The 27,422-nt window shown below is 49.0% G+C and overlaps 10 protein-coding genes across 10 annotated transcripts; all 10 read left to right on the forward strand.

The window, feature by feature from the left end:
• Positions 1–562: 562 nt before the first annotated feature.
• On the forward strand, positions 563–1,544 carry ETH_00023595 (uncharacterized protein; the record flags this gene model as incomplete). The annotated part of the gene is made up of 2 exons (XM_013377483.1): positions 563–806; positions 1,312–1,544. The coding sequence occupies 2 exons, from the start codon at positions 563–565 to the stop codon at positions 1,542–1,544; spliced, it is 477 nt and encodes a 158-aa protein (XP_013232937.1).
• Positions 1,545–4,067: 2,523 nt separating this feature from the next.
• ETH_00023600 (uncharacterized protein) lies at positions 4,068–5,106 on the forward strand (the record flags this gene model as incomplete). The annotated part of the gene is made up of 3 exons (XM_013377484.1): positions 4,068–4,221; positions 4,352–4,498; positions 4,706–5,106. The coding sequence occupies 3 exons, from the start codon at positions 4,068–4,070 to the stop codon at positions 5,104–5,106; spliced, it is 702 nt and encodes a 233-aa protein (XP_013232938.1).
• A 3,116-nt stretch (positions 5,107–8,222) lies between these two features.
• On the forward strand, positions 8,223–8,600 carry ETH_00023605 (uncharacterized protein; the record flags this gene model as incomplete). The annotated part of the gene is made up of 1 exon (XM_013377485.1): positions 8,223–8,600. One exon carries the CDS (start codon positions 8,223–8,225, stop codon positions 8,598–8,600), a length of 378 nt encoding a protein of 125 aa, XP_013232939.1.
• A 411-nt stretch (positions 8,601–9,011) lies between these two features.
• On the forward strand, positions 9,012–9,290 carry ETH_00023610 (uncharacterized protein; the record flags this gene model as incomplete). Its single annotated transcript, XM_013377486.1, has 1 exon — positions 9,012–9,290. The coding sequence occupies one exon, from the start codon at positions 9,012–9,014 to the stop codon at positions 9,288–9,290; it is 279 nt and encodes a 92-aa protein (XP_013232940.1).
• A 175-nt stretch (positions 9,291–9,465) lies between these two features.
• ETH_00023615 (uncharacterized protein) lies at positions 9,466–11,021 on the forward strand (the record flags this gene model as incomplete). The annotated part of the gene is made up of 5 exons (XM_013377487.1): positions 9,466–9,562; positions 9,906–10,115; positions 10,216–10,322; positions 10,469–10,713; positions 10,847–11,021. The coding sequence occupies 5 exons, from the start codon at positions 9,466–9,468 to the stop codon at positions 11,019–11,021; spliced, it is 834 nt and encodes a 277-aa protein (XP_013232941.1).
• Positions 11,022–14,386: 3,365 nt separating this feature from the next.
• On the forward strand, positions 14,387–15,253 carry ETH_00023620 (uncharacterized protein; the record flags this gene model as incomplete). The annotated part of the gene is made up of 3 exons (XM_013377488.1): positions 14,387–14,404; positions 14,590–14,907; positions 15,062–15,253. 3 exons carry the CDS (start codon positions 14,387–14,389, stop codon positions 15,251–15,253), a joined length of 528 nt encoding a protein of 175 aa, XP_013232942.1.
• A 128-nt stretch (positions 15,254–15,381) lies between these two features.
• Positions 15,382–16,690, forward strand: ETH_00023625 (uncharacterized protein; the record flags this gene model as incomplete). The annotated part of the gene is made up of 3 exons (XM_013377489.1): positions 15,382–15,620; positions 15,783–16,128; positions 16,400–16,690. 3 exons carry the CDS (start codon positions 15,382–15,384, stop codon positions 16,688–16,690), a joined length of 876 nt encoding a protein of 291 aa, XP_013232943.1.
• A 417-nt stretch (positions 16,691–17,107) lies between these two features.
• Positions 17,108–18,135, forward strand: ETH_00023630 (uncharacterized protein; the record flags this gene model as incomplete). Its single annotated transcript, XM_013377490.1, has 3 exons — positions 17,108–17,317; positions 17,519–17,586; positions 17,895–18,135. The coding sequence occupies 3 exons, from the start codon at positions 17,108–17,110 to the stop codon at positions 18,133–18,135; spliced, it is 519 nt and encodes a 172-aa protein (XP_013232944.1).
• A 209-nt stretch (positions 18,136–18,344) lies between these two features.
• Positions 18,345–26,519, forward strand: ETH_00023635 (uncharacterized protein; the record flags this gene model as incomplete). Its single annotated transcript, XM_013377491.1, has 20 exons — positions 18,345–18,640; positions 18,756–19,142; positions 19,259–19,556; positions 19,775–19,936; positions 20,006–20,257; positions 20,383–20,652; positions 20,781–20,960; positions 22,023–22,262; positions 22,643–22,884; positions 23,036–23,207; positions 23,369–23,416; positions 23,643–23,813; positions 24,144–24,490; positions 24,604–24,715; positions 24,845–24,992; positions 25,131–25,330; positions 25,437–25,511; positions 25,543–25,760; positions 25,870–25,909; positions 26,319–26,519. The coding sequence occupies 20 exons, from the start codon at positions 18,345–18,347 to the stop codon at positions 26,517–26,519; spliced, it is 4,059 nt and encodes a 1,352-aa protein (XP_013232945.1).
• Positions 26,520–26,583: 64 nt separating this feature from the next.
• On the forward strand, positions 26,584–27,417 carry ETH_00023640 (uncharacterized protein; the record flags this gene model as incomplete). Its single annotated transcript, XM_013377492.1, has 1 exon — positions 26,584–27,417. The coding sequence occupies one exon, from the start codon at positions 26,584–26,586 to the stop codon at positions 27,415–27,417; it is 834 nt and encodes a 277-aa protein (XP_013232946.1).
• Between the last annotated feature and the right edge of the window lie 5 nt (positions 27,418–27,422).

Raw genomic sequence — 27,422 nt, forward strand, 5'->3', positions numbered from 1 at the left:
CAGGTACTTCACCATATTCACGTCATTCCAAGATGTGCCGCTCTGTTGTCGCTTATATGATTCACGACATGCTATACCCTGTTTTGACAGTGGGAGAGCTGTATACTTTTCGAGCAAGCGCTGATGACTCATTGAAATGTGAATTCTTTCGTTGCACGGCTGTATAGGATTTCGAAAATTCTTCTGTATGAGCGTTCAGCTGGCTCCAGTCTCCTTTGCCTGTAAGTTAGGCCAATGACGCAAGTATGAGCTTTTTGCTGCACTATGCATTGCGGGCACAGGTTACTCTTGCCAGAATGGAATCTTGGAGAAGTGCCCAGACTTTCATTACTCAAGAGTTGGCGACGGATTGTGCCGCTTGTGCAAAGGCGGTTTTCTCTGCACAGGTGGCGCAACAGCCCCTGACGAAGGAGATTTGGTGCCTATAGGGTATGCAAATCGGGAGCCTCTCCTGATGTCCGATTTCTGAGAAAACCTAACATTTCTGCTACGAATATCCAGCTCAGGAACATGAGCGTGTTCTGACGGATTGCAGGCAGTGCATTCGAAGCTTTCAGCCTGCATGCAGGTGCCATGTCGAGACCTTCTCAGGTACTACCGCGCAGAGCATGATGCGGAAGCTTATCCTTGTCCTGCGGGAACTCTAGGGCTAATGCCTGGTGCCACTAGCCACAAAAGCTGTTCCCCCTGTCCTGCTGGATACATTTGCAAGATGACAGATGGAGAAGGGAAGTATCTGAGATCTTCAGCAGAGCCTTGCCCCGCCGGCCATATTTGCCTACGAGATGCCGTCGCATGCCCCGCTCGTACGCACCTAGTAAAGCAGCATTTACTTGGGCAGTTTCGCTTTGCTTCACTCCGCCTAGGTTTTGTTCTCAGTGGACACTATGGTTACGTCTGATTTCCCCTGACGCTCTAGCTGACACTGTTGTTTCGCAGAGTATCACTTAGTAGACAAATTACAAATATATTTCCCATGATTCTGCAGATTACTACCAGCCAGTACAGGGATCAACTGCCACAAAGTGTGAACCATGCCCCGCCGGGACTTATACCAAAACCACCGGTTCCGCTTCCTGTGAAATCTGTGAAAAGTGGTTCTATTGCCCTCGCGGTGTTGGTCCTTTGCCGTGTCGATACAGCTCTGTAGAAAGCCCTGCGGGTGGTGAGTTGCGCAAGGTAGATACAAGCTTCTAGAGGTAGATACAAGCTTCTAGACATTCTTTCCGAAGAATTGAATGACTTCGCAGTCACAACAATGTGCTGGAAGACCGACATGGTGACGACTCGATTTTCTATTGCTTAACTCAGCTAAGAGACTAGACCAGTGCTCACGACGAGCTGGAGAATTTGTTGTCTACAAGGATGGAGAAGGCTACAAGGCTACGGCATACTGCGCCGAGGGAACTGTGCATCCAGATGATGCGAAGAAAAACACTTCAGCTGCTAATGGACTGTTCAGCTTGGAGGGATACGGCAGCTGCATGAGCTGCCCAGCCGGATATACTTGTGAAGGGGACTTATTCCCAGACCCTGTTCCATAGTAAGAGCTTGCCCTCAATTCCGCCTTCTTCCCAAGTTAGTCAAGATAAATATAAGTTTCTCTGTGCCATTCTTCATCTATGCCTAGCATTATTGTCATGGTGTCCTGCTGGCTGCGTAGCTGCGGTGTCGGGTATTACTGCCCAAGGGGGTCTTCCCTCAGGACAAAGATTCCTTGCCCTCCAGGCACTGTAGGTGATTCGGAAAGAACGCAATTTTACTCGTTTTGCCCCAACTGCCCAGCTGGATATGTAAGTTCGGCAGATAATTAGAAGCTAATTCTTTCGAACTGTGGACCTATTTGCCTCCTTTGCACCTCGACAGCGATAGCAGGACATCGCTGACTATTTCTAACATCCAATGAGTTATTCGATTCAGGCTTGCTCAAGTCAAGGAAAGGTTTCATGCCCTGCTGGCTACTACTGCCCTGAAGGTATCCTGGAAATAATACTGCCTCTGTCTAACAGAAGAAGCTCTAGTTAAGCAGCAAGTGTGTTGATTCACAACGCCTTGAAGGCGAACTGCGGCTCCGCTTGCTAATTGCTTGTGGTATGTTTAAGGATCATGGAGCGAATATCTTCTCCCCTGCCCGGCCGGAACAGTCTCATCCACTCTAAATGCCTCAGCAGAAACTTCTTGCATAGCCACAGTTGGAGGAACATGGTCACCCCCAGGAACATCCATTGCAAAATTGTGTGGCTATGGAAATTATTGCCCTGAAGGGAGCAAGGAGCCGATTCCTTGTCCAAGAAAGACCCGCTCAACATTGATTAGTGGAGTTAGTAGTTAGCACGTAGCTTCTTCGCATCCGTAACAACCTAGGCACTTGTCGAGAATTAAAATCTTCTGTAACCTACATTTTGCAAAAAAGGAAACAAGACTCAGTAATTGCTCCTTCTGCGCTGCCCCTGTGCGTACCAGCTGCTGAATAGTTGCGTAGCTTGCGATGCCTCGAAAGTCTGCCCAGAAGGATCTACTAAGGCGTATAGCTGCCCGACTGGTATGAGGGAACATTAGTCAATTTGAGACGTCTACTATCAATATGCACTCCACGCAACTGCTTTGCCGTAGAAGTGTTCTTCTCCGCTCAAGCTTATCTGTTCGGTCATTCAGTGTCAGGCGGCACTGCCACTATTGCAGACTATGGCTCCCACGTGAAACCTGCGGTTGTGCTTAACAGGGTGGTATTACGATTCAAGTAGTGACCAGTGCATCATCTGCCCTTTGGGATATACGTGCGCAAGTGGGAAGCCGGTTGCGTGCCCTACTGGCACCTATGGAGCCTTCCTGCCGCAGAGCGAATCCCGAGGTTGCGAATCCTGTCCGCAAGTGAGCCCTTAATTCACCCCATTCACGTATCGTCCGCTGCGTCGAAGCACCACATGAAAAACGTTAGACTTCAGCAATGAAGCATGGGCTCTTGCATTACTCCTTTCTCTGAACAAATGCAGAAGCTTCTTGCGCACATTGTTTTCTCTGCCGAAAGTTTTCGGGTGCTTCCTTGAGAATTGTAACAACGTGCCAATATCATACAAAAACCTGAGAAGGTTCTTGTATGATCTTGGGACCTTGTTTTGTCTGCCGAAAGTCTTCGGGTGCTTCCTTGAGAATTATTACACTTGTGGTTTACTATATATCAGGGCTATTACTGCGACACCACAGCGCTGATCTCAGCCTCGGCGAAACCGTGCACTGCTGGATTTACTTGTCCGACTTCAGGCCTTCGTACGCAATCATGTGCTTGAGAAATCTCCTGCTAGCCCGTTAGCGCAGTGGCCGTCTTCCTGAATTTAGCTCCAGCACTTTCCACATTGCCTGTCAGAGCCATTAGTCTATGTGGATGCGAATGTGGATGTCTTTTTCCCTTTTGTTTCAGCAAGAGTATTCGCTAATACAATGAAGAATGATAACTTGTGAGGCTGAGGCTCCTGGCTTTTCCTTATGTGTTCAGAGAGACCTATAAATAAATGCCCTGCGGGGTCTTACTGCCCTTTGGGAACAGCGTTAGCAAAGGGTACACCATGCCCAGCGGGGACCTGGAGTGATGCAGAGGGACTTGTGTCTGCGTCTCAATGCAAACCTGTTAAAGCAGGACGATTCTCTTATGAGGGAGAGACACGTGAAAATGGAAGCGGGCCATGTGCCAAGGTTCGGCCAATGCCATTGCCGCATGTTGCGAATCACTGCAAAAATAGTCCATATGCAATATCCAACAATCTTCAGATTTTGGGTACTGATAAGCAGAGGTACAGAACTGCCTTGTATTGCCTATGCAGGGGTTCTACTGTCCAGAACGATCAACGACATCAATGGCTGTGGCATGCCCTCCAGGGTGAGTGTAACTTCAGCCTTTGTGCCAACAAAACATGCACCTGAAATGCAATCCGTCAGTACTAGGGCTTCTGCGTGAGTAACGGGCGTTGCTGTCAATAAGACATTCCAAAACTCAGCAATTTTTGTAACGCCTTGACTTTGTTCGCTCGTGTGATCGTTTGCTGCGCATGCATGCAGAACATACAGTGAAAATGAAGGAGGCGCTTCACTTGAAGACTGCTTGCCCTGTCCAGGGGGGAAAGACTGCAGCACTGGTGGGACGTCAGAGCTCCGGGACTGTCCAATTTCTTATTACTGCCCTGCAGGCTCCTCGAAGGTCATTCCTTGCCCTATTGGGACTTACAGGTAGAACCATCGCTGGGGAAACTGCTTTATGAAAGACGCCTTTTTCGACCTCTTGTGGGCCAAAACTTTGCCAGTAGGCTCTTGAGTGCATATCCTTAAACCGTAAAATGTATGCGCAGCGATCAACCAGGCCTCGTCTCGGAAGATCAATGCACCAAGTGCCCCCCAGGGAAATTTTGCAGCATGGCCAGCTCCTCATCTCCATCTGGCAACTGTGAGCCCGGCTTTGTGTGCTACGGCGGAGCAACAATAGCAACACCTACTGATGGGATCACAGGTTAGGCTAACAGCGGTGTATGAAGCCCCTCAACCTATGGGAAAAGCCACTGTGGTCGATGCGTGACATTCATTCGAAGATTTTTGTAGTTACGCGTGCTCTACCAAAGACCTTTGACGTAATTAATGCTGTAAGACTACCAAGCACTGCCTCCACAAGAATGCGCTACTGCATCATCCTTCTGTGCTAGTATTTGAACTGTCCCAGGAGCGCAATGTCCTCGTGGAGGCTATTGTCCTGCTGGAGCTGACAGAGTGACCCCGTGCCCTGCTGGGTATTACAATCCACGAGCTGGAGGGGGGTCCCCCTCTGCTTGCATTGAATGCCCGCCTGGCTTATACTGTGACGGCACAGTGGTTAGCGAGGGAGGCATTACGGGCCCGTGCAAAGAGGGCTACTACTGCGAGGCAGGCTCAGCAACGGCAACAGCCAGTGAAGCCCCAAAGGGTTCATATGCTCCAGAAGGAAGCAGTACCTATCTCCTCTGCAATCCAGGGACATTCCAGAACGAAACTGGCAGTGCAAGCTGTCTGCCGTGTTTGGCAGGAACGTTCTGCCAGAGATTGGTGAGTCCTAGACACTTGAATGGCCTCCTGCGGTGCTCTTGAACTACTCAGAGGATATTTCAGCGCCTTTCGAGAGACGGATCAACAATTCCCTTATCTAATTACGATGTGGCATTTGTCTGGGACGAAACGTTAAGAAAGCCGCTTTGTTCCCACCAAAATAATTCCTTTTCCAACGTCTTTTTTATAGTGTCGATGATGCACAAGTAATTACCGTTTAGGGCGAATTTAGTGGAATGTAGCTTTAAATTACTAAGAAATATATATCTGATGGAAACCAGGACTTCTTAGCGTTCATCATGCTGCGATCAAACGATCATGTTCATTAGCAAGCCGTACGTGTTTCCCAGGGTATGACAGAGGGAACGGAGTGTCCAGAAGCATCATACTGCCCTGCAGGAAGTGCAAGCCCGAAACTGTGTCCACCAGGAACATTTTCGAACAAGAAGAACTTGCAATCAGATTCTGAATGCACGCTGTGCACTGAAGGAATGTATTGTGGAGACTATGGCCTTAAAGAACCATCTGGGAAATGCCAGGCAGGATTTTACTGCGGAGGTGGCAGTGCCTCGTCAGCTCCACAGGTTGGTATTCATCGTTGCTAGCACTTACCAGAAGCCTCTAGGAAGCCCGGAAGCGCAATGGTCTGGCATCTACTCCAAAACGCGTTTCCGTAATCCGACGCATCTGTCTTCAGGAAACTTCCGGGAATAATCAAGTCTGCCCAGCAGGCCATTACTGTCCCGCAGGATCTTCCAAGCCTACGCCATGTCCAATTGGAACATATTCCCCTTCTAAACAGGCAATCAGTGAAGCAATGTGCCTACCTTGTGATCCTGGAATGTACGTTTTACTGAATCTGCCCATAAAAAAAGAAGCTATAGTCGCCAGTGCCTTGCCGGCTGCCTGGTTCTTGGCTGCGCAACTACCGTAATTCTGGTTGCGTTGTGGCATAGGACATGTTCCGAAACTGGGCAGTCTGCACCAAAAGAACGCTGCCCTGGCGGATCGTACTGTCCAGCCGGTACAAAGGCCTGCACAACAGAGAAACCACGCAACCAATAGTCCCAAAAGCATTTTGAAGACTAGTAAGGTGTAAAGAAAACTGGCGCCTTTCGTTGAACACAAAGCAGTTGCTGATGGGTTGTGTACTTCAGGAGGTAGCCCAACACCTTGCACAAAAGGCCACGAATGTCCTGATGGATCTGCTGCACCGACTCCCTGCAAGCCGGTGAGAACAAGCAACGGCGCTGAGGGAACTACACTGTTCGTCACAAGTGGGACATGCAGATTGTAGGACTTACTTCTCTAAACTGTGGCATTCAGGGAACGTACGCAGCCACGACGGGACTTACTGAGTGCAAAGAGTGTCCGGAAGGCTTCTTCTGCAGCGATGCAAGCAAAGAGCCGACGGACAGCGAAAAATGCCCTGCTGGATATTTCTGCCCGAAGGGCACTGCGTCTTCCGACGAAAATGCCTGCCCGCAGGGTACGATTTTTCTAAGAGGCATCGCTTTGCGATGGCTGGTCAGCGACTAAACAATTCGGAAAACTTTGCAGCTCTACCACGGAACATCGATCAAAAGCTTTGCAAAATTCGCATTTTGTACTCAGACAGCCTGTCCCAAGAGTTCAAGCAAGTGAAAAATAATCGATGTGCCCCAGTCAGTACTGTTCTGCTGTGGCATTTATTGACAGGTACATTCAACAGTGAACAAGGCGCAACATCTCTAGATGCGTGCAAGCCTTGCACAGCGGGTAAATATTGCAGGGATCCAGGTTCCTCTGTGGAATCTGGAAGCATTGAAGGGGGATACTACAGTGCGAGTGGCGCAATATCTCCCAAACCAGTCGCAGGTAAAAACTGGAGCTTCTCGATAGTGCGTCAACGCGTAGCATTTGTGGCTTCGCTGTGGCTTTACCGGAGTGACACAGGAACACTTATTCTGGGATTTATTTTTGTGAATCAGAGTGCAGGCTACTGGCAGCCGTTCTTGGTGTGCAGACCACACCGTGTCCAGGATTCGAAGCCCCGATAAGCACTCTCTCTGAAGCTGCAAGTACATGCTTAAAAAGTGAAGACTGCCAAGGGGTGGTCGAGACAACCGAAAGTACATTTTTCCTCAGGTGAGAATCAACCTACTTCCTTCCCCTGCTGTGCATTCGCACACATTTTTGCGTGAAGCGGTTTCTAAAAGGCCACATATAGGGAGATCTTGCAGGCCTTCTAGATTGACTCTCTAGCTGAAAATTCAGTTGCCCGTTGCAATTTTGCCATCAAGATCAAACCGCTTCGTGAAGAGCCATGCCCAATATTGCGGCATCAGAATATTCACACAAAGATTCAACTTTTTACTCTCTGACACTGCCGCTCTTACAGGTGTGGAGACTATAGCAGGTCTTCCACTGAAAAAGAAAACTTTTTCTATCCGAAGCATTGCACCATCGCGGGCATTTGCGAACCAGGAACATACTGTCCAGAAGGATCCACAGAGCCCAAAACGTGCCCACAAGGGCAATACTGCGCGGCTTACGGCCTCGCAAGCCCTTCTGGAAACTGTGAGGCAGGGTACCTCTGTCCAGAAGGTTAGTCAAGTTTTCGATTCAGTTGGACACTCCTGCGCTTTGTGAGACGATGCACAAGTGTCTGACGCAGGCTTGTGATTGAGAAGCTTCTTCAAATAAAATTCGCATCTGGCTTTCTTTGCGACAGGCTCCTCAAGTCCACATCCTGTCTCAGCTTTGTGCACCCCAGGGCATTACTGCCCAGAAAATGCAACTGCAGCCCAACCTTGCCCACGAGGAAAAATTCTAAGTGGCTCGTGAGCTGCACACTGCATACACAAATAAGAATCAGCCTGCGGAAAGCAGGCTTAGGCCTTCTCGTGTAGAGGAAGATGGTGTGTGCGCTGTTGCATTTGCAGTGGTGGCTCCTCAGACAAAGACTGCTTACCATGCCCAGCTGGATTCTTTTGCGACAAGGAAGGACTTTCCGACCCAGCAGGCCCTTGTCCAGAAGGTGAATTTTCTGCCTAATTTCGAAATGGTTTCTGGGGAAGGATCGTCATGCGGTGACTTGGCGAGCCGAACATTGCATTATTAGGTGAAGTTGCCGTGTGTGGTACATGTGCTTCCAAACTAAATCTTTTCAAGCCAAAATGCCTCTACGGGAACCCAATAATATGGCAAATAATCGCTGCTCAAAGATGAACACTCCTCTTCTGGCAAACGTCGCTCGTTCCATCATTACAGTGACAAAGTCCGGGATGCTGCTCAATTCAGGAAAATTTTGCCCTGAGGGCACCGCAAGCCCGGATGATGCTACGGAGTGCACTGCTGGCCATATGTGCCCTGAAGGCAGTGCATCTCCTATGCTCTGCCCTCAGGGCACCAAACAGCCAAGCACAGGGCAAGCAAACTGCATCAAATGTACAGTTGGTACGATCAATACTTCGGCACTCGGAACCCTGGCAGCGGCAGGAGAAAAGTTGAGGCAGGGGAAAATTAGGACTGTTTCGATGGCATTGATTGTATAGATGTACAAAAACGCCTCCACAACAGAATCAGGCTACAGGAAGATGCCTTGTGTCCAGAAATGTTTGGTGAGGCTTCTCTCAGGAGAGATTTGCGGTGGAGGCAGTGTAGAAGGTTTAGAATGCCCAGCTGGCTTCACCTGCCCAGAGGGTACAGTCGTCCAAACATCATTTCCCTGTCCTGTCGGGACATACTCGAAAGAAGCCAATAATTGTCTTACCTGCCCGGAAGGATTTTACTGCGATACTCCAGGAGCCACGGCACCTGCAGGAAAGTGCAAGCCGGGTGAGCACAGGAAAGCGTGTAAGAATCACGCTTTACTTCTTACGCCTGCCTTCAAGCTCTGATTTTGGTTACTGCAAGATTTGCCATTTCTCCGTGCACCTTTAGGCTATTATTGCCCTCCTGGAACTATGTGGCAAGAGCCTACAACATTCTGCAAACACGGACAGTTTTGCCCCCCTGGGTCGAAAGCTCCTCAAGATTGCCCAGCAAATCATTTCTGCAATACTGTTAAGCTTGGAGAGCCTTCGGGTCCATGCAGAGGTGGTTTCATTTGCAGTGCAAGGTGCACGACCCCCAAGCCGACTCAGGAACAGAACGGCTCAGCATGTGATGAAAACATGACCGGAAGGCCGTGTAGCAAAGGCCATTACTGCCCTAGGCGTGAGCTGGAAGAGCTCTATGACTGATTTGATTTTGCTCAGAAGGCAATAGTTGGTCATTATATCAACGAAACACGGTAAAAATGCACGTTATACAAAGTAAATGTGTCCCGGTTATACTGCAGCTGAGTCTCCCCTGGTGGCGGGAACAGGTTTTCCGGGCAGTGGCGGCGATGGACTTCCTGGACCAGAGACCCTCCTAATGCTTCCTACGAATGCTGTTATGGATTCAAGTACAGGCGATATTTACATTGCAGATTACGGTAACTACGCCGTGAAGGTAGTCTACGGAAACACAGGTATGCGGAAGGTGACTAAAGACCTGATCAACCAGAAAAGCGTTCAGTTTTTGACATCCAGCTCTTGAAAGGCCCAGAAGTCCACTTGTTGACTGACAGGTAACGTCGAGACGCTTGTTTCCGCGTCGTCCGTAAGTGGAACACTCAGCTGGATCCGGACTTTTGGCCCAGTAGGCGTTGCTTTCTGTTCGACTACGAAGAAGCTGTATATCTCTTACCCGGGTTAGTTTTTGTTCTGGCATTCGGCGTGTTGCTCCTCCTTTCATATGCAGTGGCATCTCATTTCGTGTCCAAGGTGGGCTAATCAAACAAAATCGTTGTGTATCTCTATGATATTCTGTAGGTAGAAACGCCATTCTCGAGCACGATGTATCATCTCGCTCCTCCAAGTTGGTGAGCGAAGTAAGCACTGATCTCTCGAAGCCACTGGGTCTGGAGACTGATGAGGATTGCAACAGTCTCTACATTGCAGACAGTGCTAATCACCGTGTGCTCAAGTATGCCTTCGGTGCAACCCCAGCCATTACAACAGTTATTGGAACAGGCGCTCCAGGTGAGTTTTTCCCTCTCTACACAGGAAAGCAGAATGGCCTGCATTTGTGTCATTAAATCTTCAAGTGGTAATTCCTAGGCTGTCCTACCGCTGGTTTTAGGGAAAAGTGATTCGAGTGCAACCGCCACCACCTTCCAGATTGATTCGCCTTCTGCTGTGGCGTTAAACGGCGATATTCTCTACGTCGTGGATTCCGGAAATAAACGTGTAAGTTTTAGCCGAAATTCAGGGTACTCGGTCGTAAATGATGAGTTCAAAGGCAAATTTTGTGGGGCACCTTAACAAACGCCTCCACCGGTCTCGGTTCCGTGAAAGAGGCAACGTTCCAGTGAATTGGGTGTTTCTATTAATAGGTTTTGGCAGTGAATCTGGTAGATCAGTCTGTCGAGATATTTGACGGAAGCGCTGCAGACTCCTCAATTGTCTTTGAACGGCCAGTGTCAGCAGCTATCGCACAAACAGAGGTATGTATAAAACCTGAACCAAGCCTTACCATTATGCGGCTAATTACTCCAAAGATGTGGATATATGAATCTGAAGATGTGCCTGACGCGCAGGATGGCGAAGTTCTGGTCGTTGCTGATGCCGCTTCTCGAGCGTGAGTTTAACGAACAGACGACGATGATGACAGAGTCAAAGAATTTCGTTTGGCCCATGCATGCACTGTACGAAACTTTACAAAATCTTTACAAAAAAATGTAGCCATTCATGGCTTGTCTGGGTTTTTGAAGCTTGCGCAAGATTGACCTTCAAACAAAGACTGCAGCACTGCTTGTGGATTACACCGCCTGGAGGTCTTTCGTGGTAGAGGAGGCAGAAACAAGCATTGCCGCGACAGGACTGGAACACGCATTTTATGGTGTCAGTAGCTTTTTTGGGGTAAGGCCAACCAGTGCCCCGGAGTGAATTTCGATGTACAGTCATCGATGTTACGGATAAATAATTACCCGGCGGTGTTTACGGACGAATGTGTGTGGCATTCTAGAAGGACAAAAAACGAACGGGCGTGCTTCTGGCTGACAGCTATTCCCACCGCATTCGCCGCGTTGAGCTTGAAACAGATCTTTATTCAATTCCTCCTGTGACTGAAGTCCCTTGTCCTGTTGGTACGATCCGAATCAACGGTTCTAACTTTGCGGCCTTCATTGCGACCTGGATGTTATATGAACACACTTTAGCTCAGCGGCACATTTTCTTAGTGTAATTTACTAATGAACACCCAAGCCTTCTGTGGCTCACTTGTTTTCCTTTGCAGGAACATACCTACCATACACTGGAGCAGCCTCAGAGGATGACTGTATGAAATGCCCCTTTGGGATGTACTGCAGTGCTAAAGGACTCACTGAACCAGAAGGACCTTGCAACGAGGGTTACTACTGCCCACAAGGGTCGACTTCTCCAACGCAAGAGAAGTGCCAGGCAGGCAATTTCTGCTCCTCTCATTCAGGTACCACCAGCATTCAATTGTATTTAACCATCATACCAGCAGGCCGATGTACGACACATGCACGATGCTGCCGACCCTCTGTACGAAAACTATGATGATCTTAGGATTGTGGTGGACTTTCATCTATTTACAGGTTCAATTACTATTGTAACAACACGCAGTCGTACGAGCCGCCCACCATTGCTACGCGACGCTACAACTGACTTAGAAAGGTCTGATAATGCTGAAAGAGGTGTTTCGGGCTGGTTTAGGCGTCTTCCCAGCAGTGCTCACTGCAACAAATCGACGAGGCGCCGAACTCGATTCGCGGAGGGACAAGAAGAGGAGGATATTTTCTTAATTGATTTGGATGAGCCCAAGGACTTACTTGGCATTGACATCCAGCTCGAGGGAAACCAAAGCGCTGCGGTCAGATGATATTTTCAGCGAGTTCTCTTCTAAGATCATTACAAAAGGGGCTATTTGCAACCACTAGCTTGTATTTAACAGTTACAGGAACAGAAGCCTCGATTTGGCGGCAAAGCGCATCACTTGCGTGCTAAGCTAGGGTGGTTTCGTCCTGTGTAGTTTTGTCAGCCATTGGGACCCAACAGTTTATTCTCTTATGAGACGCAGGCACTGCTGGGAGTGGACATAAGGCAAGAAAAAACATGTTTTACTGCATGCGGTAGTGGAAGGCCAGCGTGGTCCAGAATGCATGCTTTTACCTCTGGGAAGACGCGCATTCCTTTTCGCAACAGAGCACAGCAAGCAATTAGAGTGTCCAGCAATGCGGAGGATCTGAAAGGAATAAAGTCTATCTTGCTACGCTTTGCGGCTGGAACGCAACCCGCCAGGGCTTCCGTTTCACTAGCTACTACCGAGACGAGAGGTGTGAACAATGCGAACATTCATCAAGATATGCGACAATCATGATACTTTTGCTGCTAGTCGAAAATGTGCAGATTGCGAAGCTGTAAAACGTTAATTGCTGTTGGAAATATCGTCACCTCGCTGCAAGCGAATCATGCAATTACCTCTAGCGATGTGGGGGACCTTGGGAAGCGGAAATCGACGGGTGAATTTTCTTGTATTATCGCTGGCTCTTACCGGAATTGATACTGAACGGGAATGCAGCCTGTTTCTTGTGCTCCTCTCCTAGGCCCCGTTGCACAAAAGCAATGTCCGCCGGGGACGTATCAGCCAAACGAGGGAGCAACGGGTTGCGAAGCGTGCCCGGCCGGGTCCTACTGTGATGAATTCGGTCTCGCAAAGGCAAAAGAATGTCCCGCTGGCTTTCTTTGTCCTGAGGGCTCGATCACAGGCAAATCTCACTACTGCAAAATTGGCTCAATATCTACTCAAGCAGGTGCTTCGACGGAAGAATCGTGCGTGCCCTGCGAAGCGAGCAAGTTCTGTGGAGAAATAGGAGCTATAAAGGAGACAGGGGAATGCGCAGCCGTAAGTACCAGTCACACACCACGAAGAAATGGCACTGCAACTTCTGCTGACTAGTTAAAATTGTCTGTTTATTGCCTTTCAGCAGATGTATGGTGCGGCTTTCAATTGGATTTAGGGTTACTACTGCAAAGCAGGGTCGTGGACCGCCACACCAGTGGTTGGCATTGTACATCCAGACACTGGCAAAGTATCTGACATCGGGGATATCTGTCCTAAAAACCATTACTGCCCCGCTGGGTCTTCTACTCCAACTCCATGCCCTGCGTAAGCTCAGCCACGCTGGACCCTGTGGTGTTCGCCACTCTTCATTTTTTGTTAAAGAATGCGCCTCAAAACATTCGTATGCTTTTAACCTCCAGCTGCAACTTAAACGTTTCACTGCGCTCGTGAGCGCAGTATCCGCGTGGTGGCACCTCACAGCGAGTACAATGACATTTCTACTCCGCTGGGCAAGTTGCATGTACACTTATGAAAGCCTTGCATGGCACTTAGAGAAAGGGAAAAGCGCGTGCTGGAATGTACACTTTGTGCAGCATCATATGAAACTCCAGTCCACTTTGTACGCGCCTTGTCTGCAGAGGAACCTTCTCGCAGACATCGGGAGTAACGTCGCTTGACGGTTGTTTCAAATGCTCTCCAGGATTTGCATGCATCAGCGAGGGTGTGCAGGTTCCATGTGGGGAGGGCTACGTTTGTCTCGAGGGCTCAAATACGACCACCCCGACGGACAACGTTATGGGTTACGCATGTCCAGCAGGAAGTTACTGTACTGAAGGCTCGTTCGCGGAGAAGGTGAATCTAATGATACGCGAGCAGCAGTTTGCGCTAGCAGCTGGTTATGTTTTGTAGCTTATTGCCCAGAGCAATATGTGAGATTATTTAAGTAAAATCTGTGTACATAACAAAAATACTATTTGAGCTAGGTTTTGAGCTGATCATTGGTTTGCGCAAACTTCGCGGATTTTGTCTATTCCTTCTGCGAGCGAATCGAAAATTTAGTTCGTCATTCTCCTTCTAATTTAATTTCGTTGTCGTCCTCCTCAGCTGTGTCCAGCTGGCACATTTAGCCTTCAAGGCCAAGCTTCCTGCACCCCATGCAGCGCCGGCAAGTACTGCTTTGATCCAGGAAACTCAAATGATGGTCAGCCGTGCCCAGCGGGACATTATTGCGGGGAACAAACTATAGTACCACAGCCGTGCCCCCCTGGAACCTTTCAAGATAAGACGGGACAAACGTCATGCAAGCCGTGCTCACGGGGGAAGTACTGCCCTAGCTACAGGGCAACGGGACCCGCCGGAAATTGCTATGAAGGAACTCTCTGTGTAGAAGGCGCCACACACCCTCGCGTCACCGACCGTGTATACAGCTTTGAGGACGAAGTAAATGGACTCTGCCCCGCAGGTCACTTTTGTAAAGAAGGAGCACTGAAGCCAGAACCCTGTCCAGAAGGGGAATACCAGGTATGATCCTGTGATCATTGGAGCCAAGGCCTGTCGGCGAGTGCTACCAGCGGTTGGCTTTAGCACGTCGTTCCTTTCCTTTGTCCTCATTGTCGGTCCTGGCTAGCATGCTTTGCGTTGCCGCAGGACAAAGCCGGAGCCAAGTCCTGCATAAAATGCCCAGAGGGGAAGTACTGCGCTGGAACAGGAAATACAGCTCCTACAGGAAACTGCGCCCCCGGATACGTTTGCTACAAAGGGTCAACGAGTAGGGAGCCCCAAGATGGTACTACAGGCGCTATCTGCCCCAAAGGCATGTTTTGCGAAGAGGGAGCAACACACCCTACTCCATGCGCACCAGGCACATACACTAACGCATCAGGTCAACACACCTGTCTACCCTGCCCAGAAGGGTTTTACTGCGATAAGGCAGGAGAGGATCCCAAAAAGTGCCCGGAAAAGAAAGTAAATTTTGCTATGCAGCTGTGTGAAACCTAAGGAACTTATGAAGAGAGCAACGAAGCTAAGCCAATGACCCAGGCCAGCAGCGTGCAGGCTAAAAAGCGTGCGCTTTCAAGCTTCTCACAGAAGTTGTTTTGGATGTGAATGTGGTCTGCAGGTGTGCGCTGAAGGCAGCGCTCGACCGGGCTTGTGCCCACTTGGCTCCATCCCAAATACAAAGGCTGATGCTGTCGACGTCTGTGTTCCATGCCCACAAGGCAAGTATTGTAGAGGAGCAGTCGTTGCAGGAGACTGCCTTCCAGGGTACGTTTTGGCTTGGAGAAGCACTGAACTTTACAGTGGCCACTGAATTGACCTGTGGCGCTTTTAATCTGCTCAAAAGGGATAAGGTTTATGAAGTAGGAACGATAGTGGTCTCTGCGAACTTGCTTGCACAGGTTTTTCTGCGGCCTAGGTAACTGGGTACCGAACCCGTGGATGGAACAAGCTCAAAATGAGCCATTTGTACCAGAGAGCGCTATAGCGGCAGGTGGAGTTACATTGTTGACTTTGGAGAACTGGGAAACTGTAAAGACAACCGGTTATGGGGGTATTCCTTGTCCGGCAGGGCATTACTGTCCAGCAGGTGCCTCAGAACCCAAACCCTGTCCCACTGGGAGCGTCAGGCAGGAGACCCTGGGCCGGTGGGAGGCTGACTGCTCTCTCTGTCCAAGAGGGTATGTTAGACAGTCCCTGAGCCTTGCACTTTAAAATACAGATCCTTCGAACCAGGCATTCTAGTCGTCTACACGCTGAATCACACCTCCAGTATATTACGCTGTAGTAATTCTGCTCATTTACTATAACTTTGCTTCAACGTATTCTGCATGACTGTTCAGGTACTATTGCCCTGACCTCTCATTGGTCCCTGAGCCTTGCCCAGCTGGTCACTTCTGTCCTTTAGGATCTTTAGCGCCACGACCGTGTGTAGGAGGCACTTATAACCCGCACATTGAAGGCTCCAGCACATCGTCATGCCTCACATGCCTACCAGGATATTTGTGTCCTGGTGAAGGGAATGAAGAACTTGCAGTTGAGAATCAATGCCCTACTGGCCATTACTGCCTAGAAGGAAGTCAGCAAGGAATTCCGTGCCCACCTGGGACGTATGGAGATCTACCTGGACTATCAAGCGAAGATGGCTGCAAAGCTTGTCCAGGCAAGTGCCGACAAGAGCCCCTCCGTGTTCTCATAAACCAGTGGCGTTTCTTCATCGAATGCATACTCTTTATCATGTGCTATACGCGTGAGAGTACGTGCCCGAGAATTCATTCGCTGCTAGGCCTATATTCAAAAGGGAAGAGTACCATGAGAGGCATTCTTCAACGATAAACACGTCGAAAATTAACTTTCTTTTTCTAGGAAGAACTCTACCGGTTTTTTCTCTTGGGGACCCAGACCTTTTATTTTGCATTCGCACCAATCTGGACCGTTATTTGGATGTCTTGATGCGCAGCTGGGAAATTTTGTCCCGTGGAAGGTCTATCCGAGCCTGGAGATGTATGCCCAGAAGGGCATTACTGCCCATCAGGAACGGCCGTCCCACGAAAGTGCTTACAAGGGACGTGGTGCCCTGAAGCAAGCGGAGAGCCGCAACAGTGCCCTCCTGGCGCCATATGCCCAGCCGGATCAGCCATTCCTCAGCAATGTCCACAGGGCTCCTATTGCCCTCATGACCAATCTTTCCCCGTCGCGTGCCCAGCTGGCTACAAAGGCTCTGATGATAGATCTGACACAAGTTCACTAGAAACTGGATGCAGCTTATGCCCGCCGGTAAAGCCGTCAGCCTTCTTTTTTGCCGCGCATCGATCCAGGGCTAGGCAGCGTTAGTCCTTTCAAAAGACAAATGAGACCATGGAAACCTCGACAAAGAAGTAGTGCGTAATTTCTTTTGTTACTTTGCTCAGGGCACATATTCAAGCGAACCCGGTATGACGGAGTGCACAATGTGCACTCCAGGATATGTGTGTCTAGCAGGTTGCAGCTCCAGGTGAGGAGGAAAATCACTATACAGATGCACTGCCTACAACCATTCAACCCTGCCGCCATGGCGGTCAACACTTTAGGCTTCCCGCAAGCGCCAACTGAAGTGTGAAGATAAGCTCAGGATCATAGTAATTAAGTGAAAACAATATAAGGCTTGCATGATGGATATGCTTGCAGCATGCCGACAGACAAGGACAGGGACAAAGGTTATCGGTGTACCCCTGGAACATATTGCCCTGAAGGGTCCAGTAGTGAACAGATGTGTCCTGTAGGAACGTACGGGCTTCAAACTGCCGCAACAGGCATTGACGCATGTGCTCCTTGTCCAGTAAGCAGCATGGCTTCAGACTATCGCGTGGAAGCAGAAAGGCACCAAAACTCCCCTAAAGTGAAGGCTCACAGAAGCGAACCGGCGCTCACGGCATGCCTTCTATGTTGCAGTTAGGGACATACAATGATTTGGAGGGCCAAACAGGCTGCGTGCTGTGCGGAGCCACGGCAACGTCCAATTCAAACAGTACATCCTGCACTTGCAAGGGGACGAACAGGGCATTTCAGCTAGCTGATAGGTCATGCGTCTGCCTATCAGGATTTCATTATAAGCAAGGGAATGCAGACCTCAGCGATCAGGATGGGGTGGAGCCTTGTCAGCAGACGGTTAGCCAGGAATCACCAGCAATAATGTCCAAAGGAACGGGCTTGCTACCGGGTCTTTTTCACACACAAAAGGCTGCGCTTCTCCCAATTGTGTTGCCGTCCTTTTCCATCGTATTATCATATGGAAAATATTTATTCAAAGCATGCTCGTCCTCAATCTGGCTTGCTGTTCAGCTTTACCACCACTGCAACGCGGACTCTTCTCGAGACGCAACTGGAGCATGCGTATCCCCAGAAAGGGTCTGCTCTGATCAATGCGGGCCTGCTGGCGGCTCTTTCAGCACAATTTCAGGTTTGTGCTCCTGCAGCGGCGAAAAGTCTCTTGATGAGGTCTGCGACGAAGCGTGCAGGGAAACACGCCCTCAGCTGATCCTGAAGGAATCTACATTAATCGTAGACAATCCTGAAACGAGTGACGGTGATAAAGAGTTCGACCTAGAAGATCTCATTGAGCACACCGGGCTTGCTACCGGCTCTTACGATTGCACGGAGACTCAAGGCTGCACTGTTCGGATGTTTGATACAACGCTAGGTAGGCATCATGCATGAAGCGTTTCTGGCTTTTTTGTTTTCATCCAAATTTCCTAGCATGCTTTAGCATGCTTTAGCTGCAGGACCTGGAGTGTGCCTTTAACATCTGCTTGCCTCTCGGTTTATGAAGACGTAAATCTTCTGCTATACGCAATCCCCTTCAGCCTCCGGCTCTGCAGCTGCCAACACTTATGCGTGTGAGCGTGTGGGGCCTTGCCTCAGCGAAAATGACAGGTCTCGTGGGAGTTCCGCAGAGCTTTGTCGACGAATTAACTGAACGGTTACAGGACTATGGCATCGTGCCCGAAGCACCAGATAGTAATGCTTCTCAGACAATTAAAACACGCCGCTTATCTGGTGCTGTAGACTTCGGCTATTTTGGCGTATCCGACCCGATCCAGTGCCTGCCACTCGGCTCAACTGTGGCATGGCACATTCGCCCGAGTCCCAATCCCATTTACCCAGTGTACCTTCGAAATAACTTACTCAATACAAACAAGCAATTCGACTATGGGGCCTTCAGGTGGGGGGGGGAATTTTACTTGTCTGCTGCTGGAAAGTCCATAAGCGTCTAACGCTTTTGGCCTTTCATCTGAGACTAAGTTAATTTGAACACTTGCTGAGCTTTTGGTTCACAGGGACCTTGATACTGACATGAAAGGAGGAGAGCAGAGAGTTCTTTTCATATTCACGTTCAAGGAGCCAGGGCTTTATGTATTTGGTCTTAATACTGACCCAAACAAATTCATGGTCTTGCGTGTCATGGAGGCTAGGCGCCTTTGCAGGGATTCAGCGCTGCTACCCCAACTGAGGACTGCTGAGACTTTGGCTGCAGTCGCAGCACGGCTCCCGAGCACCGTTGAAACAGCTGCGTGGACGTTGTTTGTGATAGTTGTTGTGGGAATAATTGTGGTGGCGGTACTTGTATTCCTTGCTGCCTGGACATTTAAACACCAGAGGCTGGAGAGCCTCGAAGCAGATCCAAAGTCAAAATACAATCAGCCGCCGCCCAAACATACTTCAGAGTGAGCTGTAGATCGGCATTAACAGTCTGTTGACGCACTTAATTCTAGGATCGGAGCTCCATCACGTCTAAACTCGGAGCTTAATCACGCTTTCAACGACTGAGGCATGCGAACAGGAAGGATGAGCGTGCAGAAGTTGAAGAACTTGTACTTCAAACCCAGGCAAAGGTTCCCTTGGAGGAGGATCCTGGAGTTTTGAGAGCAAGACGTGCTCTAGCGAAAAAGCTGGAAACGCAAGACCCCAGGTTATTTGTTGCCGTCCTAAACTTGACGAAGCAAATTAAACAAGACGCCGAGGAACGATGCACACGCATAGTGGCTGAACGCAGTGAAGGCCTGTCACAGCTTCTAGACCTGACGCGAAAGTTAAGGCAAGAGCTAGCGGACCAACTACATGATGCAGCCGCCTCAGAAGTAAGTGCTCCGCTAATACGGTGAAAAATTTTTCGAGGAAAGATACCATCCACTGAATTACGTATTACCGCAAAGAGACGGGGTTCACTTTAAACAAGCACCATTGAGTTTTGCAAATATTTTAAAACTTGAAGCTACCATGCAGTGGGCCATTCCTGACAAACTACCTAACTATGATAGCAGGGCTGTTCAACTTTTTTTTTGCCATGTATCATCAGATCTGGAGCAAAGAAAATGACGAAGAACGTGAAGAGATTCTTTCTACATTGCTTAGCCTTTTACGACTGAGAAGGAGAGACCTTGTCAACAAGCTTGCGCTTGCAGAAAAGGAGCACGAGGAGGTTCGTTTTGCGGCGTATAGAAGTGACTTCGACAAACTCGTACTAGCGCTTTCTCCTGAACAACGGCATAACTGAAGGCCTAATGGTACACACGCTGGCTCTTTGCAGGAAGCAGCCCTAAAGGAGAAAGAAGAGCAGCTCCTCCTCCTGCGGTCACGAAATGACTCCTTAATTTCGAGTACGATTCTTCCAGCCGTTGGTGAAAAGAGACAGGTGCAAATGTCATCAATTAAGCTTTCAGTGGAAGCGCAAATCGAAGGTCTTCTTGAGGAATTCAGGAAGGCTCGAGCCGATGCAGACGACGACATGCCTTCAATAATCGAGCTCTACAAGGCTAAGATGAAAACAATTTTCGAGGAAGTAAGGCTCTCCGCTCGCCCTACCTACATGTTGACTGCACAATTGAAATGTCACAGAAGTTCGCATCGCCACCGATATGCCCGCCCAAGCCTACACACACGCTCCTCTTGTGTCGTCGCCCGCAGGCACAAGGTGAAACAAAACTTGCATTCAGGAACATGCTTTCTGCAGACATCGAGGAACGAGTAAGAAATGGCGTAACCCTCCTCAGCTCCCATTTACAGCTGCTTGAGGCCATGACATCTGGTAATGCTGTCGCATCTTATGTAGTTGCCTTTCTTTGCTCGCAGCTTATGACGGGCAGTCTACAGTTAGACCTAAATGAAGCAAAGAACAATTTAAGGGCATGTGAAGATGACGCTGACGAGCGAAAGGCTCTTGGAGCATACCGCACCGTGGGTCACCTTAGTTTTGTCGCCACTGTGTAGAGCCGGCGTTTCTCTAAAACTGGGCAGTTAGATCCCAGTTCTAAGTAAGTAAGGCTTCATCAGATACCTGACATGCTTGCATGTACGGGGCGCAGCTGGCAGGAGCTGCATGGAAACTGACAATTTTCACTACTGTCATAGAGCAGGAAATCGCAGCGGCGACCCAAGCAGTCAATAAAGCTGTCTCTGAAGCTAAGGAAGCGGTGGAAGTAAACAAGACAAGCCCTGCAGAAGCAGCAGATTCGTTGAAGGCTGCAGTGGTATCATGCCTCAAGGTGAGCGCAAAAACCCACTTTCATTACTCCAGCATTTTACAGTCCACAGAGGCGCTGCATTTGTGCACAAGGCCAAACCCTAAAGACCTAGGTGGCTCTCTGTTGCCCTACTTGCAAAATCAGGACGGACGATCAAGGATACAAGAAGCTGGAGAGGAAGCTGAGCAAGCCATTGCTTCTGCGGAAGCCCAGGCTCTGTCACAGTGCCAATCATGGGGCGATGATTACGAATCAACCTTAAGGGATATGTATGATGTACGTTTTGGAAGATTCGTATGAAGAAGAATCCTCCCTGCCTCCCTGCTTCATACGAAGAATGCGTCTCCAGCAAATACACGTAGAGGGGCACAACGAAAACGGCAGTTTCCATCTGGCCGCTAATGCATTTTAAAGTCAAATAATCCTGATTTCTCTGGCCTTAGGCATTGATTGAGGCACAAAGTAATGCAATCAATTCCACATTTGCCACTGAGACAAGGCTTCTCACAACCTCTATGCAGACTACGAAGAATCAAATTTTGGAACAGACCCGAAACCGGTACAAAAAATCGCCGTTGCTCACTGTTCTTTCCAGAGCGTCACACTTCGTTGTTTTTGGTATAGTGTATCTTAACTGTAAAGTTTGCATCTGATAAAAAATGGGGGTGACAAATGGCTGTTTTTAGGTATAGCAAAATTGACGCTCTGAGGTGCTCCACCACCTTGGAAGAATTGCAGGTGATACTTGATGCAAGCATTTCCGAGATAAGCCGCAAAACGAGGCAACAGCTAATTGATGATGCTGTGAGAAAGGTGGGCTGCACAGTGGATACCTACTGAGTACCCGCACTTCGACGTTGTTGTGGCTTGTAAGCAGCACAAGGCTCACTTCATGGACCTACCTTAGCAAAAGCCACTGGGAGAGTAGAACTTTTCTTTTCTTGCAGTATTATTCCTCCTTGCATCAATTTAGTTGTAGCCTACGCAAAGATTACGGTGATCACAGTGTTAGCGGAGGAGTAGGGCTTCTAGAGGTGACGATTCTCCGGAGTGTGCTGTCCTGACTTGCTTTCACTTGAACAGGTCTCGAACGAAGTAAACCACCTTCGAGATGAAGAATTGGAGTCGACAGCATCTACGCTTAGCCGAATCATAGCTACGAGGACAGAGTGCTTTCACAAGAGGCAGTCTGCGTTTAAGTCCCGCAAGCTCCTGATGCTCCAGTGGCAACAAGAGTTTGCGGCACAGTATGTATCGATGCAGGCGCAGGCTGCGGTTGCCTTGCTCCGCCGGGGACTTCGCATCCTCTCGGACCAGCTGAAAGTAAAGCAGCTGCACATTACAGAGTCTGCTGCAGCACCAGCCTTTAGTTCTGCATACCTCAGAATCACTTGAAGCTGGTACTTTGTTCTTAATGGTTGGTCAAGTGGCCTCAAGCTGATGCCTCAGACATACGTAACCTTCGAAATGCAGCTCTTTCACAATCTTCGATATGTCACAGGCTGCCAAGACATATGAAGGAACCGTCTTCGCAGGAGTGGCCAATTACGGAGTGGACATGGCTGTATGCTATGCATTAGCCTCCAGATGAAATCAGCCCAGGCGATGCAGTGATTGTCCTGGCGCAGTCGCCAGGGCTGCTTGCGTCAATATATAAACAGCAAACCTATTGGTGTTCTGGTGGTGTATGCTTTGCAATTCAGACATTTATCAAAGAAAACAAGAAGGACATCAGCGAATTGGCGGCTCTGCAGGAAGGGCTTAGGGCGCAGCAAAGTGCAGCGCTGACTAAATTAAGACAGCAGTTGCTCGCCTGCCTGCGAAACCAGAGGAAGGCGGCGTCAGATGAGCTCTGGGATCTGGAGCAGCGTGAACGAAACAGGATAGGCGAGGACCTTGAAGAACAAACGACGCAACTTCAGGAGGCATGCACTAAATTAGACGAGTAGGGTAAAGATAAGCGTCAAAATTGCACTAATACCTTTGCAAGCCACGAGCACTGACACTGTTGCCGCGTAATACCCTTGGCAAAAGCTCAACTATTCTGTTCACTGTGAATAACTCGGATGTAATTTGAATGGTTCTGAATTGCGCAGAGCAATCGCAAAAGAAGAAGCAGCTCGAGACGAGTACGACAAAGCCATACTAAACATGAGACAAGAGAATCAGAGAGGAATGATGCAGCTGGATGCCATTCAATCTCTATCTGACTTCAAGCAAAAGCTATTAAGCAAGATTAATGTATCATTTTTGTCACAGGCCGAAGAGGTAGGAAAAGATTCCCTGTATCCGATTCACTATATGTTCACACCTCTCCCAATGCTGGCAGTGCCAGCGCCTAAGATTCTTCATTCTCTCTAATAGCAATACCAATGGTGCGGCGTTTTGCTAATTTTTGAAAAAGTGGCCATCAGCATTTTGGGGCTCAGGCGAGGAGCAAAGGCATCGACGATCCCAACGTAGATGAGAAGCTTTTGGTAAGGAATAGTGCGCTCTTTTTAGATGCCTGCGTTTTCTGGGTTTCGGCCACAATGCTGCAAGGAGCCCTTTTTGCATACTGACACTTTGGTGGAAGGACTGTGCAGTTCACCATTTGCGGCTTGGAGCTTTGCTGGCCCCTGTTCAGCCTTCAACTGCAGAGGCCGTAAAGGCCATAGATGAACTGTGGCTGATGCTGCTTCTCTGCTGTGCGGCGACCCTTAGCAAGAATGGAAAAACGCAACTGCTGAGTTGGAGCCGTTCATTAACCGTGAGAAGGAGGTGTTCAGGCGCTACACCGATTCGGCTAGCAAGATACAAAAGGAGAATGCCCTTAGATCATTCGAGGAGTCCAGAGAAAGCCGGCGGAACCAGGCTGCCCTCACGAGATCGTTGGTGAGTCGCTAGTAAAAACTGAAGCAAAAATCCGGAGAAAAATGAGAAAAAGACGCGCTTTGGGCTTCAGAGCCGTTGCCCTATTATTAGATTAATACTATGGGAACTTAGGCGCGCCTTGATTCAAGCAGTTCCCCTCCACGTTGAGTGCACAACTTAGTGGTATTTAGGGATACAACACGCCTTCTCCAAAATGCAGGCGTCTGTTGTCTTATCTGTTGCTGTTCCTCTTTCTTCAAAGCCCTCAAATGCATCTTGTGGCATGAGAGCCCGTTTGGGCGCTGCTCTGTTAGCAGATTCAGCTCTGTTCACGCCTGATATTTGACGCAGGAGCAAGCTGAAGAGGAGGGAGATGAAGAGCTGCGGCGCAAACGCTACGCATTGGGAACGCGCGAAGTTCAGCGGATTGTATGGCATATTTGTGCGCTTCTGTCCTCCGGGAAGCGTGGCTCGTCGGAAGTTGAAGGGCTGCATCTCATTGTCCCGGAAGATAAAATTGAGGAAACAGTCAACGAGCTGCAGCAGCAGTTGCGCCGTCGTCGCCAGAGTCACCTGGAGTACTGCTTGGCACAACGCAGTATCACGGAAGGAACTTCAAAAACTGAGCTCGCCATTCTTCAGACCGAATCACTTTTGGGGCCATCGGACCTCACAGATACCACTGAAGGAATCAGCAGGTGAGTCTCGTTGAAGTGAGTTTGGGAGGCAGCTGAGCTACCAATTACTTCGCTCCGCCGTAGTCCTGAGATCGGCCCATCGCATTTGTCTGCAACGCGTTCCCTTACTTCAGGGGTTCCGCCATGGTGAACGCAGCTGACGCGTCAGGCGCAATTTTGGAGGTCATAAAGGAGGCCCAGAAGAAGCTCGATGAGGCCCTGGATGAAATTCAGAAAGAACAAGAGGTGAAGTGGTGAAGTTTACTAGGATTGGTCTAAGCACATGTTACACTGTTCAGTGCGACTTGAGGGTTTAAACCTGGTTTAGGTTGCAAGTGCTGACGTGCTGCCGATAAATCGATTTGCTGCCTTCAGGAGGCAGAAGAACGTGAGAGAGTCGAGCACGAGGAAGAAATATCCCGACGCAGAATGGCCCACGAGCTAGCAAAACAAAAACTCAATGAAGAGCACGCAGCGAAGCTGGCTGAAGCTCCCGAAGACATAAGAGAGCAGCTAATCAAAGGTACAATGAGGATTACAGTTCCTGTGGGAAGAAAGTCGTACCCTGCAGGTGGTAAATGATTTCTTGCGGAAGAGTCTGGAACAAATAAGTTTAAGCTTTACGGGTGCGACTGAATTGGAGCCTGGTTCTGCGCCGCAGAGCATGAAGCTGCGCTTAGCCAAATGGAAGCTGCACTCCAGTCGGATTTAGAAGCACAGGAAAAGGAAACCCAACGCAGGCTTGAGGAACGTCGTCAGCGTTTGCAGAAAAAGCGGAAACAAGCGGAAGAAGAAAAGCAGAAAGCCATCGACGCAGCCAAGGCCGAGCTTGAAGCTAAAATCGCGGCTGAAGCAAAACAGGTGAGAAATAAGAATCCCTAAACCTGTAGTCAGGAATACCAAATCCGTCCTCGCGTGCAAACGCACGAGTAGTTTGGCGCTGCGCTGGTCATGGCTCTCCCTGCAGAAAGAAGATGCAGCAGAATTGGAAGAAATGCAACGTTTAATCAACGAGAGCACCAACGCCGCTGCTGTTGCCGAGGTGGGCATGCAGCATTGCCTGTTTTTCTCAGCAACTCTCTTTCAGAAACATTGCAGAGGTGGCAGAAGGTCGAATTATTGAACTTGGCCAAAATGACGTTTCAAAAGGAAGGCTCTGGGTGTTGTTGCAGCTGCTAGCTCGGAAGCACAACAAAGAGTCTTCTGCACTCCTTCAAGAGCTCTCTCTGAAAAAGGCAGAAGCAATAAGTGCACTGACTGAAAACTTTTGGAAGGAAAAGGGCGGGAGAACGTACGTAGAGGCACAGCCGTCTAGTGTTTTCCGTTGAGCTAGCACTACTTATCTGTTGAGAACTAGACATGCAAATGGTCACTAGCTTTCAGCTTTGGATCTGTTTCAGAGTTGATGGGCGGCCTGATGATGTGCAAGGACTTTACAAGGTGAGATCTACCACAGGAAAAAAGTTGCAAACGTAACATAGATCCGTTATACAAGCCGGTGCACGGAGGGAAACAAGTGAATCAGGGAAAGAAATTCTGCCCGTACTACACTGAATCCTGAATTTTGGAATCAAGGCCTTTTTATGAGGTATTCATTTACCTTCAGGCCGAGTTGCAGGAAAAACTGTTGACAGAAACACAGGCGGTAAGGGCCGTTCTCCAAAATTTGACTCTGTCAAGCTGACATTTTGATGCTTCAACATTAATTTTGGGATGGGTTCTACTACATAAACTTATATAAAGAATGCTTTAAATTTTCAAGCATGTCACTCGCTCCCTAATGGTCTTTACCGAGCATCGATCGGAGAAATGGCCTTGCGGCAAATAAACTGGGTTGTGTCGATTTCAGATGGATGATCGCATAAGGCTTCAGCTGCAGGAACTGCAGCATCGACAAGTTACAGAATTGGATGAGTCCATGAAACAAATGGAATGCAGGGCAAAGCTGAAGAGGGAAAATGAGGCGGTCGGTTGGAGCACTAACGAGAGAAAACAAATCCACGATTTGGAATTGCCAACTGGAAGGCTTGGCCAGTTACGCTACTGCTGAATCTTTGGCATTAAGGCGAAGTGGTCTGGCGTTTAGGAACAGTAATGTGATAGGCTATTTTAAGATGCCATGTTTGTTAGCCACATGCTGCGCGCAGCAACGTCTGTCCGAAGAAGAGCAGTACGCTCAGTTGAAAAAAGAAGCTGACGCTGCAGCAGCTGAGGAAGTCGGAGCGATTGAAGAGCGCATGAAAGAAGAGCAGGAGAAGATTCTGAAAGAAATGGAGGCAAAAAGGAATGCGTATGACAAGATGCTGGACAAGCTGAAGCACCGCAAAGAACTAGAAGAGAGGCGTGAAGCGCTACGCCAAGATCAACAGCAACGGCTCAAGGCAGAGGGAAAAGGCGGTGGCTTGCAGTCACTCATGGAGCAGTACGAAGAACACAGAAAGCTGCTTGAAGAAGCATTAGCCGAAGAAGCTGAAAGACAACACAAAAAGGCAAGAGAACGAACCCTTCTTCGGCAAGTTGAGAGAACAGAGAGACTGCACCAGAAGCGCGTTGTAGAGAAACAACGGTTCCTCCTGAACCAAGAAGAAATCAAGCGGCAAGAACTTGCACTTGTGAGGGCCTCTATGCACTTCGACTGCACACAATATCTCACATCAAGAACTCAGGGTGGACCAGACAGGTCTAAGCAACTTATAATTTGCGAAAACTCTCCAGTGCGCCGACTAACCGACTCCTGGAGTCCTGAATTTGCTGCCAAACCAATCACCTTTTGCTTTGCTTTTGCTGCCGCTACTATGTTGTTTCGTGCAACTCTAGAACAACGCACGAGCAGGCGCGCAGAGCAGAAGGAACTTGGTGGAAACTTTGAATCAACAAGAGCTGAAGAGAAGGTATACCCACGTTTTCATGACAGCAAGCTAGTAGCCACTTTGAATGCTGAATATTGAATCAA

Source organism: Eimeria tenella, genomic scaffold (assembly GCF_000499545.2).
Source record: "Eimeria tenella Houghton genomic scaffold, Eth_scaff53, whole genome shotgun sequence".
Lineage (NCBI taxonomy): Eukaryota > Apicomplexa > Conoidasida > Eucoccidiorida > Eimeriidae > Eimeria > Eimeria tenella.